Source organism: Nicotiana tabacum, chromosome 6, assembly GCF_000715075.1.
Source record: "Nicotiana tabacum cultivar K326 chromosome 6, ASM71507v2, whole genome shotgun sequence".
NCBI lineage: Eukaryota > Viridiplantae > Streptophyta > Magnoliopsida > Solanales > Solanaceae > Nicotiana > Nicotiana tabacum.
The window spans coordinates 177,859,216-177,879,612 of record NC_134085.1 but is presented as its reverse complement, the minus strand read 5'-3'; the positions used below and the strand labels follow the sequence as shown (position 1 = coordinate 177,879,612).

At 38.3% G+C, this 20,397-nt stretch overlaps 1 protein-coding gene across 1 annotated transcript; it reads left to right on the top strand.

Annotated features, from left to right (window-relative positions):
- Positions 1 to 13,055: 13,055 nt before the first annotated feature.
- LOC107806351 (betaine aldehyde dehydrogenase, chloroplastic-like) lies at positions 13,056 to 20,311 on the top strand (the record flags this gene model as incomplete). The annotated part of the gene is given in 15 exon segments (NM_001325785.1): positions 13,056 to 13,210; positions 13,535 to 13,668; positions 14,122 to 14,202; positions 14,288 to 14,436; positions 15,461 to 15,553; positions 15,635 to 15,758; positions 15,852 to 15,917; positions 16,011 to 16,080; positions 16,418 to 16,494; positions 17,499 to 17,612; positions 19,088 to 19,165; positions 19,250 to 19,401; positions 19,484 to 19,544; positions 19,648 to 19,754; positions 20,021 to 20,311. Coding segments are annotated over 15 exon segments (1,515 nt in total).
- Between the last annotated feature and the right edge of the window lie 86 nt (positions 20,312 to 20,397).

Genomic DNA, 20,397 nt, shown 5'->3' with positions numbered 1-20,397 from the left:
TTTTTTCATAGCAAACACAATAGACAAAAGTTCCTTCTCGGTCACCGTATAGTTCACTTGAGCATCATTCATTGTCTTGCTCGCATAGTACACCGGATGAAATATTTTGTTCACTCTTTGACCCAAAACCGCCCCAACCGCAACATCGCTCACATCACACATGAGCTCAAAGGGCAAGCTCCAATTAGGTGCGGTAATGATAGGAGTGGTGGTCAACTTATGCTTGAGAAGTTCAAAGGCTTGCATACACTTGTCATCAAACACGAACTTAGCATCTTTTTCCAACAACTTGCACAAGGGATTCACTACCTTCGAAAAGTCTTTGATAAATCTCCGGTAGAACCCCGCATGACCAAGAAAACTTCGAACTCCCTTGATGGATGTAGGGGGAGGGAGCCTTGAAATCACCTCGATCTTTGCTTTATCTACCTCAATGCCATGCTTCAAAATTTTATGCCCAAGAACTATTCCTTCTTCCACCATAAAGTGGCATTTTTCCCAATTTGGAACAAGATTGGTTTATTCACAACGGGTCAAAACTCTATCAAGATTCTTCAAGCACTTATCAAATGAATCCCCCACAACACTAAAGTCGTCCATGAACACCTCCAAAATGTCTTCCACCATATCGGTGAAAATGGCCATCATACACCGCTGAAATGTTGCCGGTGCATTACACAATCCAAAAGGCATCCTAGAAAAAGCAAATGTGCCATATGGATAAGTGAATGTGATCTTCTCCTGATCTTCCGGAGCAATCAAGATTTGGTTGTACCCAAAATACCCATCCAAGAAGCAATAGAAGGCACGCCCAACAAGTCGGTCTAACATTTGGTCAAGGAAGGGCAAAGGAAAATGATCCTTGCAGGTCACTTTATTCAACTTGCAGTAATCCATGCATACCCTCCAACCGGTGACGGTTCTTGTAGGAATCAACGCTTTTTTGGAATTTGTAACCACGGTTATGACACCCTTCTTCGGTACACATTGTACCGACGAAGTCCAAGAGCTATCAGAGATGGGGTACACAACCCCGGCATCCAACCACTTGATCACCTCCTTTTTCACAACTTCCTGCATTGCCTCGTTCAACCTCCTTTGATGCTCCAAGGAGGGCTTTGCATCATCTTCCAGAATAATCTTGTGCATACAAAATGCGAGGCTTATTCCCCGAATATCAGCTAAAGTCTATCCAATTTCCTTTTTCCGCTTTTGAAGCACCGCCAATGTGGCATCAACCTGCATGTTAGTAAGGCAGGAAGAAAGAATAATTGGCAAAGTAGAATTGGAGCCTAAGAACTTATACCTGAGGTGTGGAGGCAGTGGCTTCAACTCCAACACTAGAGGCTCCTCAATTGAAGGTTTAGTTGGTAGAGTCTTTCTATTCTCGAGATCCAAAGACAATTTCCTAGGATCATAAGAATAAGAGCCCATTTGATGTAAAGCATTCACGCACTCCACTCGGCTTGCATCCTCATTGACATCAAGATTCACCAATACGGCCTCCAATGGGTCCTCCACATTGATCATTGCACTGGTATCATCAATTATCATTGTTGTGACAAGATCAACAAAAGAGCACACCTCGGTACTATTGGGCTGCTTCATAGAGTTGCACCCACGAAAGACCACCTTTTCATAACCCACCCGGAAGGTGAGTTCCCCTGCTTCCACATCTACCAATGCCTTCCCCGTAGCTAGGAAAGGTCTTCCCAATATGATCGGAACTTTGTAATCCACTTCATAGTCCAAGATCACAAAGTCAGCTGGCAAGATAAATTTGTCCACACGGACAAGCACATCATCAATAATACCCAGTGGTCTCTTCATCGATCTATCCGCCATTTGTAACCTCATGGAAGTCGGCCTAGGTTTCCTAATATCCAAATTTTTGAAAAAGTAGGGCATCAAATTGATACTAGCTCCCAAATCACATAGAGCCTTGGCAAAATCCACACTCCCAATGGTGCAAGGAATGGTGAAGGCACCGAGAGCTTCAAGCTTCAGGGCCATTGAATGCACTATAGCACTAACTTGGTGAGTCATCTTTATAGTTTCACAATCCATGGAACGCTTCTTTGTGACCAAGTCTTTCATGAATTTTCCATAGCCCGACATTTGTTCAAGAGCCTCCACCAAAGGCACATTAATGGACAAGCTCTTCATCATATCAATGAACTTTTTAAACTGATTATCATTTTTCTGCTTTGCAAGCCTTTGAGGATAAGGTGGAGGTGGCCTTGGCAAAGGAGCCTTGGCTTTTGGCACAACCGGCTCCGGCATGTCAATTATGTGTTCCCTAGACGGGTTCACATCATTTTGAGTTTCCACCTCGACATCTTGAATATCAATCCTCACTTCATTGTTCACATTTTCATCAACCACATCTTCAACTACAAAAGGGACTTCATCCTCTTGCAACTCAACATCATCATCCAAGATTTGCTTTTGTTTGGAGGCATTCACATCACCGCCTCTTCCACTTCTTGTTGTAACCGCCATAACATGATTGTTCCCATCCTTCAGGTTCACTACTGTATCACTTGGTAGAGTACCCTTAGGGCGAGTATTTAAAGACTGTGAGATTTGGCCTAACTGCACCTCCAAATTTCTAATAGAGGTATTGTGGGAGGCCAACTGTGCATCCGAATTTGCATTCTTCTTCATCATCTGTTCGAACATCATTTTAATTCTACCCATATCACTGCTAGAAGAACTAGGACCTTGAGATGGAAATGGAGGCGGATTTTGGTACATTGGGGGCCTTTGAAAGCCTTGCCCCCGGTTTCCTTGGTTTCCATTGTTCCATCCACCTTGATTGTTATTGCCACCCCAGTTGTTATTATTTCCATTCCCATTCCCTTGGTTGCCTTGATTGTTATTCTGATTGCCCCAATTGTTGTTTTGGCTGTTGTTCCCCAAATTACCACTGTTTTGTTGTTGGTTGCCCTAATTGCCTTGAGGTCTCCACTGTTGTTGGTTGGAAGAGTTGCCCCGTTGGCCTTGATAGTTGTTTACATATTGAACCTCTTCACTTTGGTCATCATAACCATCATTTTGAAATCCATCACAGTCATCATCAAATTGCTCAGAATTTCCTTGGTTTTGTTGCCTTCTTTGCCTTCTCTTATTGACAAGCATATTGACACCCTCCATGACATTCACTTGACGAGGGTGTTGGACTTGTTGCAACTGTTCCTTAGCCAATTGGTTCATAGTAGTTCTCAACTCCGCTATAGCTTGCCCATGGTCATGCAATTCCTTGTGCAAATGAGTAATCGTGGGGTCACCCTGGGGCACATTTGCTCTACTTTGCCATGCAGAAAAAGTGTCATCCATCTCATCAAGTATATCACATGCCTCATCATACGACAGCTTCATAAAGTTACCCCCCGCAAGTTGGTTCACTATGCATTGGTTTGTGGTGTTAATACCCCGGTAGAAAGTTTGTTGGATCATCGCCTCGGTCATATCATTGTTAGGGCATTCCTTTACCATTATTCTATAACGCTCCCAAATCTCATGCAAAGGTTCCGTGGGCTCTTGCTTGAAAGCCAATATCTCGTCACGCAATGCCGCCATATGCCCTTGTGAGAAAAATTTAGCAATGAACTTATCTGCCAGCTCATCCCAAGTTGTGATAGAATGGTTGGGAAGTCTCTCGAGCCAATCTAATGCCTTCCCCCGAAGTGAGAATGGGAAAAGCCTCAACCTAAGAGCATCCTCGGTCACATTCGTCTGCTTGCTCCCCCAGCATGTATCCATGAACTCCTTGAGATGTTTGTAGGCATTTTGATTTGCAGTGCCCGTGAAATGCCCACGCTGCTCAAGTAAGGTCAACATTATATTAGTTATCTGAAAATTGCCTGCCCGAATTCGGGGTAGGACAATAGCACTCACATAGCCTTGGTTCGAAAGTACTCTGGGAGCCACTCTTGGAGGTGGCAGAGATGGGTCTGGAATATTGTCATTGGGATTAGTATTGGCATTGCAGCCTCTACGTTGTCCTTGAGGTACAAGAGGCACCACATCATCTCCTATATCATCTACCTCCTCCCCCGCAATCACATTTCCAAGAGGGTCATTAGCGTTGTTCGCTGCTATTTGGTACCTGAGTTGTGACACAAACAAGTTAGTAACAAAGAAGGAAAGAAGAACAATACACAAAACTAACAAAATAGATAGCCAAAACCTTTGGCTCCCCAGCAACGGTGCCAAAAAGTGATCGCGGCCTACTCCGTACTACTATTGAGTAGCGAGAGAGGTTCGGAGAAGCTTTTACCCGATTTATGGTCGGGGTCAATTTCCACAGAGAGCTAGAATTTAGAATCGAGTATCTATCTAGTGTAGAGTTACGTATGTGTTCCAAATTACATTTCTACTCATTTTTGGGGTTTGCTTTTTTACTTCTACTATTATCAAAATACAAATGGCAAATGTAACTAGATTAAGCTAAGAGTTAAACTAAAAAGGGTTGTTCAAATAGTTTAAAAGGCACTAGGGTAATGACTTTCACCTAGGTGGTTAATTGACGGGTAATTGAATCTAAAACATGATTAACATAATTGTGGAGTATGATATAACCATTGCACAGTATTACCCACTCTACACCTCTCGGTGGTTCGAGTGATTTTGCCCCAATTGATATTCTCAAGACCAATTGAGTATGCAAATTTGCACGAGCAACTAGGGTTCAAGTCGGGTATTACTCTCTCGAGGTTTAGCCCTTTAATTGGGGCTATCAATCTCTTGAGTACGTCCCAATTCCTTGTTGGACCAATTTCGGAAACTTAGACTCTCTTTCTCAAGAAGGGCCCTAGTCAACTAAACACAAACTAGTGTTTGCAACCACTAATTCAGTAATTAACCATGAAATTTGCCCAAATATCAAACACTCATGGTCAATCTAGCCCTAAAATACAAGACCCATCAATTACCCACAATAGGGTTGAGCCACAACCCTAGCTTATGGGTCTAGCTACTCATAATTAAAGAAGAAAATCAAGAAATAGATGAAGAACAACTCATATTAATTAATCACTAAGGTAAATAACAAGATTCAATGATGAAAAGTAGATAATATTGCCCAAAATGGCTAAGAGAGTCGAACCCACGAGCGCAGCTACATTACAAAACTATTTGCTGCCCTAAAAATGGAAAAAGAAACTATTTATACTAAGCTGAAAAATCTGGACAAAAATACCCCTACGGGGTTAGTGCGGACCGCACAAAATGGAGTGCGGCCGCACTAGGGCTCTGATCTTAAAAATACATCTCTCTGAACTCAGGCAATACGGACCGCACAGAATGGATTGCGGCCGCGGAGGCTTCTAGTGCGGTCCGCACATAATGGACTGCGGACCACATTGGCTTGGAACTTCACATCTGGCATCTCTCTGATCCTTGGGTCTGCGGACCACACTAAATCGAGTGTGGCCGCATTAACTCCAGTGCGGACCGCACAAAACCTAGTGCGGCCACATTACCTATTTTCCTTGAAATCAGCCTCTCTGAATCTCCTAGTGCGGACCGCATAGAATGGTGTGCTGCCGCACTGGGCCTGTTTTGCCTGAGCTTGTCTTGTCTTTGGCACTTGCGCACGTTTCACTCCTTTTGAGCTGATCTTTGACATCTTGCCACTTTGTTGATCAAACCTGCAATCAAGCACAACTTATGATCCTTTTGGGACTATTTTGTACAAATTCCCAATCAAAATATAAGTAAGAAGGAGTATAAAAGGTATCAAAATCCCTAGTTATCAACTCCCCCAAACTTAAGCCTTTGCTTGTCCTCAAGCAAACAAAATAAGACCCACCCCTTAAGTCAAGCCTAAAGTCTACTCAACAAATATCAAGTTCAGAGCAAAGTCACGAGCCAAAAACGCAAGCCTGATTCAAAAACCTGTGAAGAATATGCTCGTGGATATAAATTTCAAAATTTTACGAACGTTTAAGTTAAAGGCAGTATTTAGCCATGGGTCATAAAGAAACCCTTGGATTTTCAGGTAAATAAATCTGTTGTAAAGAAAACAGTTACGGAAGAGTTATAGAAGATATTTAAATACATATAAGGTATTATTTAGCTTGACAAGTTCTAATGAAATAAAACTTTTCTCAAAGTTATTCCAAGAAACATGTGTGTTCCTATTTCTCCTTTCGTATGTTTACACCATTATGAAGTTGAGACGTCTTCTTCATTAAGTATCGTATATAAAAGGGCCCTCTTTTATAATTCATGCTTGATTCAAAAATCCATGAAATTAACTAAGCATTTTTAAATGCAAAAGTTAAAAGGGTAAAACAAAAACCCACATATTAAAATTGAAGTGGAAGCGAGACCCTAAACTTATAAATAAACAAGGCAAGGGCAAATCATTAAAAGAGTATAACAGAAACTCAAGTCAAAGGCGTCACAAAAAGTTAAAGCAAAAACTTTATAATATTCTAAAATATTTAGTTAAAACTAAGTATGAACTTAGTCCTAACTTGATTATCATTATAGAAATTCCCGAAAAGACCTGGGGATATGTTGTTACCAAATAACATTACCCCTAAATGGGACTAGGGGTAAACCACCAATTGTTCACCAACAAAACAAAAAAAAACTAGTTAACTTCACAATCAAACTTTCACTATGGAGCAGGTTCTGAACCAGTATTCAAGATGGCACCATCAACAATAGAAGGTTCGACTTGATCAGAAGGAGCTGGGACATCCACTGCACTAGGATTAGCTTCAACATTTTCGGGAGTATCAGCCATGGGTGAAGAAAAACTTTGGCTCTGCTGAGTTTTTTCAATTGTCTCCTTAATCTTTACTAACTCAGCATCCAAGTTAAAACCTTCCTGGCTTACCTCTATAAGAGTATCATGGCGCGTGTTCAAAATGGCCCAACTTGCTTCAACAACGGCGTTGTCCTCAAGAGCTTCGTAGTCTCTTTCCCAATGATCAATTTCACTCTTGAGCTCCTCCGTCTTAGCTAAAACAGCATCGTAAGAAATCTGTAAGGGGGCAAGTGAACTCTCCAAAAACTTGACCTTATCAGAGGAAACTCGGAGATCTTCTTGGGTCTGGATGAGTGTTTGAACAAGCTCACCAGCATAAACTTCTTTCTCATTCAACAGGGCCTTCAGACCTCTGATCTCTTCTGCAGCTTTGGAGAGTTGTTCAACAAAAGATGACTTGAGAAGGTTCTTATCCTTGCCCGCTTGGTTGGAAGAAGCTTTCTCAACATCTAGCTCTGTTGCCATGACTCTTAGCTGCTGCTCCAAGGTACATTTATTCTCCTCTAAAACTTCCATCTCAAGCTGGAGGCTTTCATACTGCTCTTTCCAATTATCTGCTTCAATCTGGTAATCATGGATCAATTGCTCCGTATGGAAAACCCTTTCCATCATCTCCGTACCGATGAGATTGATATATATAAAGAGAACATGGTAAGAACCCTAATAGAAGGAAAATGGTATAAAATATATAAAGAAGTTTATACCTTCAATGATGATTGCACGATGTCATTCATCCAAGTCAAAAAACTATGACTTTCTAGCTTGGACTTTTCAACTGGACCAATCAAGGGCTTTAACCATACATCAGCCTGGCCTGACTTCTTCAGAAGATTACCATCGGCAGGAACTTCAATGGTATCATTTCCCTACTTCCACTTGAAGAACCAATTTCAGTACGAGAAATATTGGCAGCAGGGACAATAGAAGAAGTAATAATGGCTTCAGGAGGAGAAGAAATAGCAGCAGTAAAAACATACAAATGGTGTTCCATTAGGACAGATACAGGGAAGGAGGCAAGAGGTACTTCCTCAGACACCAAGTCAAAGCCTTCATTATCAAACCCACGTCAAAAGAGGTGCTCAGCAGAGTCACGAGGTGACACGGGCGTCTCTTCGTCAGAACTCACTAAAGTGGCCTCAACAGGCTCGGTAACAGGAACAGAACGCGGAGGAGGAGTAATTTCATCATCCGAAATGACACGTCTTCTAGCACGCGGCTTTCTAACTAAAGAGCTTTCATCTCGCTCATCTTCATCTTCCGAATCCTGGGGTCTGTCAGCTTTTCTTTTCGTTGAAGAACTCAAGATTATCTCCTGAGCTCTCGCCAAAAAAAGTCTAGAAGCTTCGATTGACTCAGCACTTACGCCACGAATAGAAAACCCTGATAAAAAGAAGGGTTAAATAAATTCTAATGAAAGAATGAATAAAAAATAGAAGGCAAAGAATAAAATTTTTACCGTGAGTCTTAACCTTCCAAACAAACCTATTTGAGAGGTACTTCCAAAATCTAACTTCCATCGGATCAATGGTCAATAATTTTTTCACCCAACCACGAAAGTTGAGAATCTCTTCAACAGTTCCCATGGTTGCTGAAAAAGGAAAAGTGAAACAATCACGGGAAGTACAAACTCTTTAAAAAAAGAGAGAGAATAGAGAAAGTTGTAAAGAAAACTTACGTGCAAAGTTCCACTTTTCAGGGAAAGGCATATTCTCTTCACCTACTTACCCTATCATAGGAGCAGCAACAAATCGGGCGTACCAACCACGATCTTTATCATCCTCAGGGCTGACTAAAACTCTCTTACTCCTCGCCACCAGAGTAAAAACCCCATGATGGAATAACTTAGGGGAGTAGAGATGAATTAGATGAAAAAGGTGAAAGGCAAATGAGCCAAATTAGCCAAATATCTTAAGCATGCAACAACCCTCCATACAATAGGACCAATTTTTCCAAAACACACATTGAAGAAGCGGCAGAATTCAATGATGACTGGATCAATAGGGGGTCTAAAGTCTAATGTAAAAGGGTACATATACACAAAAGAAAAGCCAGCTTTGAAAGAAGTGATCCTTTGATTTGCATTAGGGATCAGAATTGGGAAATCAAACTTCCAATAGCAATCTCTACGAACAACAGAGATCAAACCTTCAATTATCTATGAAGGGTAGACATCATCACGATCATAAGAGGACATCGAAGAAACCTGGTTTCTAATCAATTCTCTATCAGTATAAAAAGAAAGTTCAGAAGGGATAATCTCGTCTACTGTAGGTTCATGGACTGGCTCATTGGAATCTCTACTTCTAGCAGAAGATCTATGTGGAAGAGACGCCCTAGATCTAGAGGATTAATGAGGAGTGGAACTAGGTTGAGAAGAAGAAGAACCTCGAATGAAAACTGACCCTAAACTACACAACCTACCCCCTCTCCTGCTTCTAGTAGGAGCAAGGGGAAGTTCATCTACGATAAGAACTTTTTGAGGATCGGGGTTTGAAGAAGACATAGTTGTACGAAGAAGAAGAAGAAGAGAAGATTGAATGGCCAAAGATGGAAAACTTTTCCATGAAAGAAAAGACAAAGGATATATTTATACTCAGAAGCAAACGTCAAACTAAAAGGTAATGATGGAAACTGTCACTTTGTGATTGATGTAGCCGTAAAAAAGCGCTGAGGATCTGCAGAACCAATCAAAAGCCACCACGTGTCACATGCATTAAATGGAAGTGACATACGAAGCGTCAGTTCTGGAAAAGGTATAATGATATGTGGGAATGGCGGCAAAAATTCTTGCTTTAATGAGATTCACTTCCCAAATATTCAATTGCTCAATAAATGGCAAGTGGGGGGACTATCTGTATTGGGGAAAATCGAGTTAACATTTGGAATTAACTATGTGGCTGACATGTCAAGACACGCGGATTAATAAGAAAGTGACAACTGGCAAAGAGTATGCAAAGAGACGCGAGTCTTAATAGGTACGGGCAAAGGTTCAAGAAAACAAGAAGGAACGATTACTCGGATCTCTTGATAATGTGAAGAGACATCGATGGAATGAACCAAGACAACAAAAAGTACAAATACGTAATATCTGCAATTAATGAGTATAAATAATGGGGAACATTATAGAATCTTCACGCAACAGTTACGATTGCCAATTATAATATTTTATTAATGCCATTAATTGCTCACAATGGCTCTATTATGAGAGAAAAGAAGCGCAGCACTTAGAAATAGCTATAAAATGAGAGAAATAACATTTGTATGGGACACACTGATTATTATTAGAATATACATTTACATTGCTTAAAATCGCTTACTCGGCTACTTCTCAGTCCAATTTTTCTTCTTTTGTTACATAATTATTTCCTTATATCAGTAACCCGAGTTCTTCTAAAATTATGCTTTGACCGAAATTCCTATTTTCTGGTTAAAGAGTGATAATATTCTTTTATCCTATAATAATACTTAAATAAAGAGACGATCGTAGTATTATTTCGAATATCATATGCTTGCCAGCTGATGCTACTCACGGGTGGACCACAAAATCACATAACATTGTCGATTTTGCTGATTCGATAAACATTTTTTTAGTAATACAATAACTTAAAATTGCACTTCTGATACTGCGATATCTTGAGTTTAGTGCGTATCATACAGAGTTATAGGGAGATATTTGGAATATTTTAATATCGATCTAGGAGCATCTTTTATTCACGTGGAAAGTTGGTACGTCTTTATTGACGTCATTTAAATCAAAACACATAACCTTTGCCTTTGGTATGGAAATGTCAGACACCCACCCCCATTTTTGATACCAGCAGGCAGCAACAGAAGAGACGAATCAACGCTGGCCAAGCAAATGAGTTGAACAGAATATTATCTTATTATATATATTTATATAAGTTAAAAAGAAGAACGACTGACAAGAACATAGTTCTATTATATTTTCTAGGGTGACGATGATTGTTGGAGAATTTGTTTGTCATGAACAGAACCATAGTCCCAATCAAAATGCATGATTATGAAGTTAGTAACATGTGCATTCTGCACCATTTTAATTTAGATCTAACATTAGTAAAAACTATCGGATTTTGATCACGTATATATTTATATTTTGCATTGAACAATATTAAATTTAGACAAATTAGCAGCCGAAGAGCTGCATCCGTCGCTGCAGTGGCGGAGATAACATTGACGGTACGGGTTCGGCCCTGGTCACTTTGGTCTGAACTTTGTATTTGTCTTACGAAATTTATTTAATATGTAAAAATTATTAATTTAGACCACATTAACTTAAACGTGCTTTAATTTTGAATTCATAAACTTCAAATCTTGATTCCGCATATCTGCCATGCATATCTGAAGTAATTCGGTATTTTGATATAGAAATATCGAAAGCTCAATATTAAGGACCGTACCGAAATATCAAATAACCGAAAAATTGATATCGAATTACCAAATTAATTCGGTCCGATTGAGAATTCAATTTTTCGGATTTTATGCCACCTCTAATATCCATCGTCCTCTTTTGGAACTTCCAAGGGAAAACAAACAATAAATCACTGAAAAGATGATTGAAACTATATTAATTATTATTGGTAAGCATAAAGAGGCCAAAAAGGAAACAAGATGACAAAATTCACCAAGATATCACTAGAATTACAATCACATATAACCAAGCCCATACAACTAGGAAAAGGTAACAACGTGTTATGCACCAAAATATGTCTATTATTGATTGGTTAAAATGTTAATCGCTACACCTAGTTACTCAATTATGACTTCCTTTGAATTGGGCAGAGAAATAGAAAAAGGAAGAAAATTGTTCATCTTCCATTTTCTGTGATGGAAAGGACAGAAAGAACGGAAATTAAGAAATGGAACGTTTCTCTTAGACTCACAAAAGAGTTGCCCAATTAGGAGAAGTGTTAAATGTTTTCCTCATTGTCTTTTACGTTTCCTCTCTTTAGTTTCTTTTTTGTACACTGCATCTTAGCGCTAGCATATGGAAATTAAAAGAACACTTCATTTCGTCTAGTAAATGAGCACAAAGGGACGATATCATATACTTACTTATCTTGATTGCAATAATAAAATGCAAACGTGTAGATTAGGATTTATCACCCTACACAAGCGCATGATATAATATTTTTGTCAGAAATTATGCAGTTGAGCGATTACCTATGGAGATTAAACATATGTATAGACGGTATAAACATTTTTTACTTATAGAAAGTTTACAAATAAATTCTTATATTGAACATTAATTGATAAATCCAAATAAAAATACTCTACCTATCCTAGTTTATATGATGCAAGCATCGAATTTAAGAAATAAAAAAAATACTTTTAAAACTTCCTCTCTAACATAAATCATAAATAGTTATGTCATTATAAATTATCTTGTTATAAATAAAATATGAAGTTTAAAGTAAATTATTTTTAAATATAAAATATATTGTATCTTTTTTTAAGATAATAAGCTAAAGAAAAATACAACTGATATTTATATCAAGTCACTGAATGCAAAATATATAGAGGCGGAGCCAGGATTTCGAGCTTATGGGTTCGAGATTCTAATCGTTAAAAGTTACTGGGTTCTAAATTAATCATTTATATATATTTAATGATTTTTAAGACAAAATACACGACCCGAATCAAAGTTACTGGGTTCAGCCGAACCCGATCACAACACTCTACCTCCGCCACTGAAAATATATGTGTTGTATAAACTCTTTTTAATACTTAAGCATGATTTAATCATATCATGGTCAATTGATAGGAGTATATACCTTATTTTGATTTGTTAATTCTTAACAGGTTGTTTGGATGATTGTTACCCGTTGTATTGACAAATGTGTCACTTTATGTAACGACTGATTCGGTGTGGTCGCATCGTTACCTTATCTTTTTCTCTCAATCTCACCCTTTATTATTATTAAATAATTTTATTATTACTCTACCTTTTTATATAATAATTTAATCGTGTATTAAAATTTTCTTTTATAATATTATAAGTTTATTTTTCATTTCTATGGACTTGATATCATAAAATGATAATGAATGATACAATGTTTCCCAACATTGTATTTATCAAAGGACAATACAATACAATATATAATAGAATATGATATATTATGTAACCTATACTATACCCCGAAAGCGACGCCGGACAGCAGGACATCTGTCCAGTGGACGTGACTATATTCTTTCCTAAATTTCAGCTATAAAGTACGATCAGCGCTACATTTTTCTATCCCTATTATTAGCACAGTCCACAAAGTAGTGAAGTGATCGAGTGGAGAGGTATGGCAATTCCCAATATGCAGATCCCTAGTCGGCAGCTGTTCATCGACGGTGAATGGAGAGAACCCGTCAAGAAGAACCGGTTACCCGTCATTAATCCCGCCACTGAAGAAATCATCGGTATTTGAATTTTTTTAGGTTTAATTTTAAAGATCTCTTGCTATCTATTGGATCATCCAGAAATTCTGCTAAAGCGTTTTGATAACTTTTGGAAAATCAAACTTTTTTCAAGATTTGCGAGTAGGAAGTAGAATCTTTTCTGAAATATCCCTCAAACTACTAGTTCAGGTATATTCTTTTAAAATTAAACTTTTTTGCTAAAAACTTCTAAATAAGCACGTTTCGGATTTTTTTTTGCAAGAAAAGTTCCACAAACAAACGCCTGGAAATGAATTAATTCTTGTTTGATCTCGATTCTGTTTGTTGATGTTGTTGCATTTTCAGGGTATATTCCGGCAGCTACGGCGGAGGATGTAGATATCGCTGTCAAAGCTGCACGGAGAGCGCTTGGTCGAAATGGCTGGGGTTCTACAACTGGAGCACAGCGCGCTAAGTTTCTTCGTGCTATTGCTGCCAAGGTTTGTGTGTTCAGTTCGGAATATAAATAATTTCAAGATCTCGCTTTTGTGGGCTTGAACTACCTCTACGAAATCCTAACGCTAATATATTATAAAGTACGTATTATTTTTAAGTGGAATTTAGCATCCGAGAATTATCTTTGCTTCACTTGCATTTGTTTAATTGTATATTATTTTAAAATATAAGAAAGGGTCAAATTCCTAACTTCCAAGACCATACGGATTCTGTACTTTGTGAGCTCACTTAACCAAATATTTGTACTTATCCTGGTCACATCAAGATCGCTCAATTTGTGTTTTTCAGCTGACGTCTAGTACCATCAACAATTTATATCTAATTGAATAACATCCTCAAATCTTGGTGTTTGAATGTCAACCAGATGTTGATATGTCTATTCAATATTAATCTTTTATGCTTTAAATGACAATTGCTGTTTTTTACATTTACTGTAGGTACTGGAGAAGAGGCCTGAACTTGCTACACTTGAGACAATTGATAATGGAAAACCCTGGTTTGAGGCTGCCTCTGATATTGTATGTTCTTGCTTAATGGGGTTAACATAGTTTAATTTGTTGCAAATTACATTGTTTTACTTATATGCTCCTTCCTATCTTCCAGGATGATGTCGTAGCGTGCTTTGAGTACTATGCAGACCTCGCAGAAGCTTTGGATTCAAAAAACAAGACTGAAGTTAAACTTCATCTGGATTCATTCAAGACCCATGTTTATAAAGAGCCTCTTGGTGTTGTGGGGTTAATTACTCCATGGTAACACCACTTATCAATAATGGTTTATGCTCTTATTTTCTGTTTCAATCCTGTTGGAAATATGGCATTCTTTTTTTCCAACCAAGTTGATATTTCAGGCCACCAGCCTCTGCATTGCACATACAGTTAGTGTATGTGGCTGCTACGTTGTTCTGGGCATATTGCAAAATGGAAAAACTGTTGTATAGTGAGCTAAACTTTGAGCTTTGTGCTTAACTAAGATAGCCTTTTGAAATCCCAAAAGTTAGGGAAAAGAACATAGTTTGCAAATGAAGCTTATCAAACTAGTTATCGACTAGTTCAGCGGCATCTTTCGTTGTCAAAGTTGGATGCCATCCTAACATCTGAGCGTCGAGAATGATAATCAAGTGGACTTGTGAGAATTATATGCAAGTTTGATAGTGACAACATATGCATTTCAGGTTCTTCAGAAGGTAAAATATCATTGAGGCGAAAACCTTTGGAATGTTGATATTCTAAGAATCTAAGTTATTTGGAGTGCCTTGAAAAAGAAGAGAGAAATTAGATGAAAAATTTAGGAGCCTCGAGGGGATATTCGAAAGTGTAGATTGCCTCCTGAATATTTCTTTGCTTGTTGACCTCAAACAAGTTGCATGTGCCCCAAACTTGTGAATTGTGTGATGGGGTTTGCTAAAATTAGGCCCTCAGACTACATTTCCTTTTAACATCTCTCTTCATTGTGGGGGAAATTGTTGCAACGGAAACACCTTGTCCAGAAGGTGAACCTATGTGCCTTATTGGGACTCTGCCTTGACCTAACTGCCTCAAGGCAATCAGGATTGCCCGGGAAAGTCGAGAGGGGTGTTGAAAGGGGGGGGGTGCTTATTTTTACCAGTCACCTCATTAACAGTGTCAAAGATTCCGTTAAAACAACTTTTTTGTTTATCAGTAAGGGAGAGTCGAAACAATCTTCTGGAGCATTGTGAATTTCATTGGCTTTTTCATGTGTGGGTTGAGAGAAAAGATTAGGTGGTTGACTAGTGAGCTTTTGTTTCATATGAAGGAATTATCCTCTGCTGATGACCACATGGAAAGTCGCTCCTGCCCTAGCTGCTGGTTGTGCAGCAGTGCTTAAGCCGTCTGAACTTGCGTCCATGTGAGTCCTTATCTTTTTCTTCATTATTCATATTATTTGGTCTACATTATTTACGTCTTTACTCCTTTTTTCCAACTTCAGTACCTCTTTGGAGTTGGGTGAAATCTGTAGAGAGGTGGGTCTACCTCCTGGTGCCCTTAACATACTAACGGGATTGGGACATGAAGCTGGTTCTCCTTTGGTATCGCATCCTGATGTTGACAAGGTTTGCTTGTTTCTTTTAGGTCGATCTATGCTTATTGATTAGTACTTTGTAATTTCATTATGGTGAATGATTTTTATTTTTTTGGATGAGCAGATTGCCTTTACAGGAAGTGGCCCTACTGGGATCAAGATCATGACCGCTGCAGCTCAACTAGTTAAAGTATGTCCGCATCCGAATAATCATTAGGTTCCTGTTGGCAAAACTGATATTCTGGTGCGTTCGGGTAGCTAAATTTTTTTTTTTTTTTTGCAGCCAGTTACTCTTGAGCTTGGTGGGAAAAGTCCTATAGTGGTGTTTGATGACATTCCTAACATTGATATAGGTTTGCTCTTTTTGACCCTATATGTAAACTCACTTATATATATTATCTTTTCCTGGCATGTCTCAATTTCCTATAACATAATAAATTGATATTTTTGGAAAACGGAGGAAATCCGTTTGTAAAATGAAGGAAACTGAAATTAAACTGGCAACTAAAATATTACAAATCGATGCTCTGACACCTGAGCTAAGTGTTAAATGCGTTGCCTAAACTATTGGAATTGGAATCTTATACTACTTTCTATGTCCTTATGTTTTTCATATTAAGTCAGCTTTGTGGGTGCATTTAAGAAATTAATTTAGCTCTAAAAATATAACTGTCCTCATTGTCTACACAGCTGTTGAGTGGACTCTTTTTGGCTGCTTTTGGACAAATGGTCAAATTTGCAGTGCAACATCACGTCTTATAATACAGGTAACAAGCTAAATGTTGGAGAAGGCCCCAACTATTTAGTCAGTTTATTTCTTTCAGTTTTTGGTTAACCAAATACTTTGATTTGAAACCATTTACCATTATCTGGGAAATACCGAATATACCCATAGGGTCCTGTAGCCTTTATTGGCAACCCACACTTCTTTAAGAATACAAGACAATTATGGGGGTGATGAGTATCTTAAGGAACAGATAATTAGTTTAAGTTGTATTTGTAACACTATAGAAGAGGCTCAAATAATAAGAGGAAGATACATCTGCCTTAGCTTTAATTGAATACAAAGAGAAGAGTAAAGGCTCTAAAGTGGTACCAAGAAAATGGATCCACTAATTCGTTCTCTCTCTATCGTTAAGAATAGGATACTGATGACTGGCCTACTTAATTCAATTTTAGAAGACCAGTCAATAGCCTGCCAGAGTTCTTGAGGGTTGGAACAGGAAGGGGGGTAATCCTAATGGCTAATTGAGCACATTTTGCATCTAACACTATACAGCGATAACCAGATAATACCTTATCAAAGAAAAGGCTAAAACGGCCTCCTTCCTTTTTCATATGCTACAACAATTGAAATTACGGTCTCAATTTGGACATTCATTAAATTACCCTTAGAAATTCAAAAGTTATTTAACTGAGCGTAAAGAGTATTGTAACAAACATATGTTATAATTCAAAAATTTCCCAGGAAAAAATAGAAGAAAGAAAACAAAAGTCATGGTCTTAGCAGAAGGTTTTTTTGATTTTCAAATATTAAGTAGATCATTTTCTACAGGCATATCCTTTTTAAGAAAGGAGTAGGATGATACACTCTCTTATGAAATCAGGCAAGATGGGGTGAAACTGCTAGGTTTTCTTTATGCCACCTTATCAACACATTGTGAAAACAGTACTGTTACAAAGTCCTTTTGATGTATCCTTTAATGCTATCGCCCTTTCTATAATTGCCAACATTGGAGCTCTTGGTGAAACCAAATTCTGAATTTTGCAGGATACAATTGCTTCACAATTTTTGGACAGGCTTCTAGAGTGGACGAAAAACATCAAAATCTCTGATCCCTTGGAAGAAGACTGCAAGCTTGGTCCTGTCATTAGTCGTGGACAGGTAAAGAAATTATGCCATTAAACTAGTAGAAGATGCTTGCTTTAACTATAGTACAAGGTGCTTCTTGGAGACAATGTTATGTGTTGTCTTGAATGTTATGTGTTGCTTTAACTATAGTACAAGGTGCTTCTTGGAGACAATGTTATGTGTTGTCTTGAATAGATGCAACTGTAACGCTTATCAAGGGAATGACTCATGAAAAATTATGTTTCTTCGCTGCTCCAATGTGACATCTGTGTGGAAGTGTCTTCTGGATAAGATATAGTGAAAAGGATAAGTTTGGAGGATCGGGAACATAAAGTCTCAACACTTTAACAGGCTGAGACTGAAGATATAGGAATGGTGTGTCATGTCATCAGGTAGTGTAGGGAAGCAGATTGCTTGCACAAGTAGAATAGACTCATGGGGTTGTGAATAAGGGGATTAGACTGCAAAGTGAACAATGAAAGAGCCAGCTAGATGCAGCATAGATAACTATGAAAGTGGATAGATATCAAGTGATGCACCCAAATTAAAGAAAGGGTGACAGAAGCAACCTTTGTTAGCGCTCTTTTCAAGCGCTGAGCTTCTGCTAGTCGCGGGGCTTGGGCTCTCTTTGACCTATTACCAGAGTTATATACTCCGAAAGTGGATAGGTGGATTGATCGCTGTTAACTTAACTCAAACTCAACGGGACATAGCACTTGAATAGGTTCAGCTGTCCACACATCTTCTTCAAGCTTGTATACACTCCTCTTTCGGAAATTAGCTACACTTTGGATTGACCTTGACCCTACAATATGATCTTTCTCTCAGTCTCAGATAAAGAGTGGTATTTTTACAATCAAAACCCATGCTGCCAGACTTCTTATCTTTAGTTCATTTGGGAGGAATATCCCCTTGTGGCTGATATTTATTGGAAAACTTTGGTCCTATCAGAAAAAAAAAAGAGAAAAAAAAGAAAAAAAGAGGAAGTTGCTAAACCTTTAGATGTATTGCAACTTTGCAAGAGAATAGACCATATCTCTGCCTTCTGGAGACATTTGATAAAATGGAAATATCATGAAGTTTTATTCCCCTTCCACGAGGGTTATTTGATAATTCTTGTATTTTGGAAAGTTAATTGGTCGTGTTGTCCAGAATATATTGTCAATTAACCATTTGCTAACTGCACAGAAGTTTCTATAATAACACCGTGAAGTAATATGAGGTTGGGGAAATCATATAAAAAAATCAAAAATAGAGAAATAATGATCATATTTCATATCAGTTTAGAAGTCTCTGAAGATACTATAAGGAACTCTTTTATCACTGAGATAAGCAGCATGATTTAAAACTGATATAGATATTGGCTTTCAATTTGTGTCTAATCTGTTTCTTTTCTTGCTTTCTTATACATGACGTGCAGATCATGTTTATCTGCTCGTTTCTTTTTTCCTTATAAGCAGCACACTTATGGACAGTGCTTATATATTGATTGTTTGTTTACCTTTCAGTATGAGAAGGTCTTGAAGCTCATCTCAACAGCCAAAAATGAAGGTGCAACCATTCTTTATGGTGGCGAACGGCCTCAGGTAAGAAATGCTCCCGGTGTAAGTATGCAGGTTCTGTATTTATCAATCTGCTGGAACGTGTCTTAATTCTACATTGGATTTCAGCACTTAAAGAAAGGATATTACATTCAACCAACAATCATAACTGATGTGGATACGTCCATGGAAATCTGGAAAGAGGAGGTATTTGGACCTGTTCTTTGTGTCAAAACATTTAAAACTGAAGAGGAAGCCATTGAACTAGCAAATGATACCAAGTGAGTTGGCTACAATTAAGGTATATTGTTCTGTTACTTTACAAACTTTCTCTTTCCTTATCTGCACTGTTTGCTCTGTTAGGTATGGTTTGGGTGCTGCTATTTTGTCAAAAGATCTTGAAAGGTGTGAGCGTTTCACAAAGGTGAGAGTAGTTTCTTCATTGCCCAAAGCATCTTGTATCCTTACCAAAAGACACTGCTTCTGCAAAATCAGGGATGATGATATCTTGTTAATGGACTTTGCAGGCTTTTCAGTCTGGGATTGTCTGGATCAACTGTTCACAGCCATGCTTTTGGCAACCTCCATGGGGTGGCAAAAAACGTAGTGGTTTTGGACGTGAACTTGGGGAATGGTAAGTTACCTTACTTTCTGTTCAACCATCTGTTCCATATCTGCTTCTTCAAATTCTGTTTGTTAAATGGCCTTACATTGAAATTGCTGGAATGAGCTATGTTGTAGAAAGGCAATCCAATACGAAGGAAAAAACTTGAATTGTAGTTTTACCACACTAGAGGAGTAACTGAAGGGCAAAATATGCACCTGACTGAAGCATTCTGAAGTAATTTGGCAAGTCAGTGGAGCTGATAATGTTGTTTTGCCCTTTCTTCTTTTTTGCAGGAGTCTTGAGAACTACCTAAACATTAAGCAAGTGACTCAGTATGTGTCTGACGAACCATGGGCTTTTTACAAGTCACCTTCAAAGCTGTGAAACTTTCAAGTGGTCAAGGAACATGCAGTTGTGTTGTGCCAGTTATGAGAACCAATGCCGAGGGAGAAGCAGAGATGAAACTTTATTTGATGTAGAACTAGTGTTGTTTGTATTGTTCGTTAACTAGTCTAATAAATCTGTTCGAAGGGAGAAACATTGATAGCATTTTATACGATATTGCCTTTCTCTTTTGTTTATTTCATGTTTTAGAGCAAAGTGTCAATCAAAATATGGGATAGTGTTCTGTGATTGGTACAGCAGACTGAAAATCTTAAGATTCTAAGAA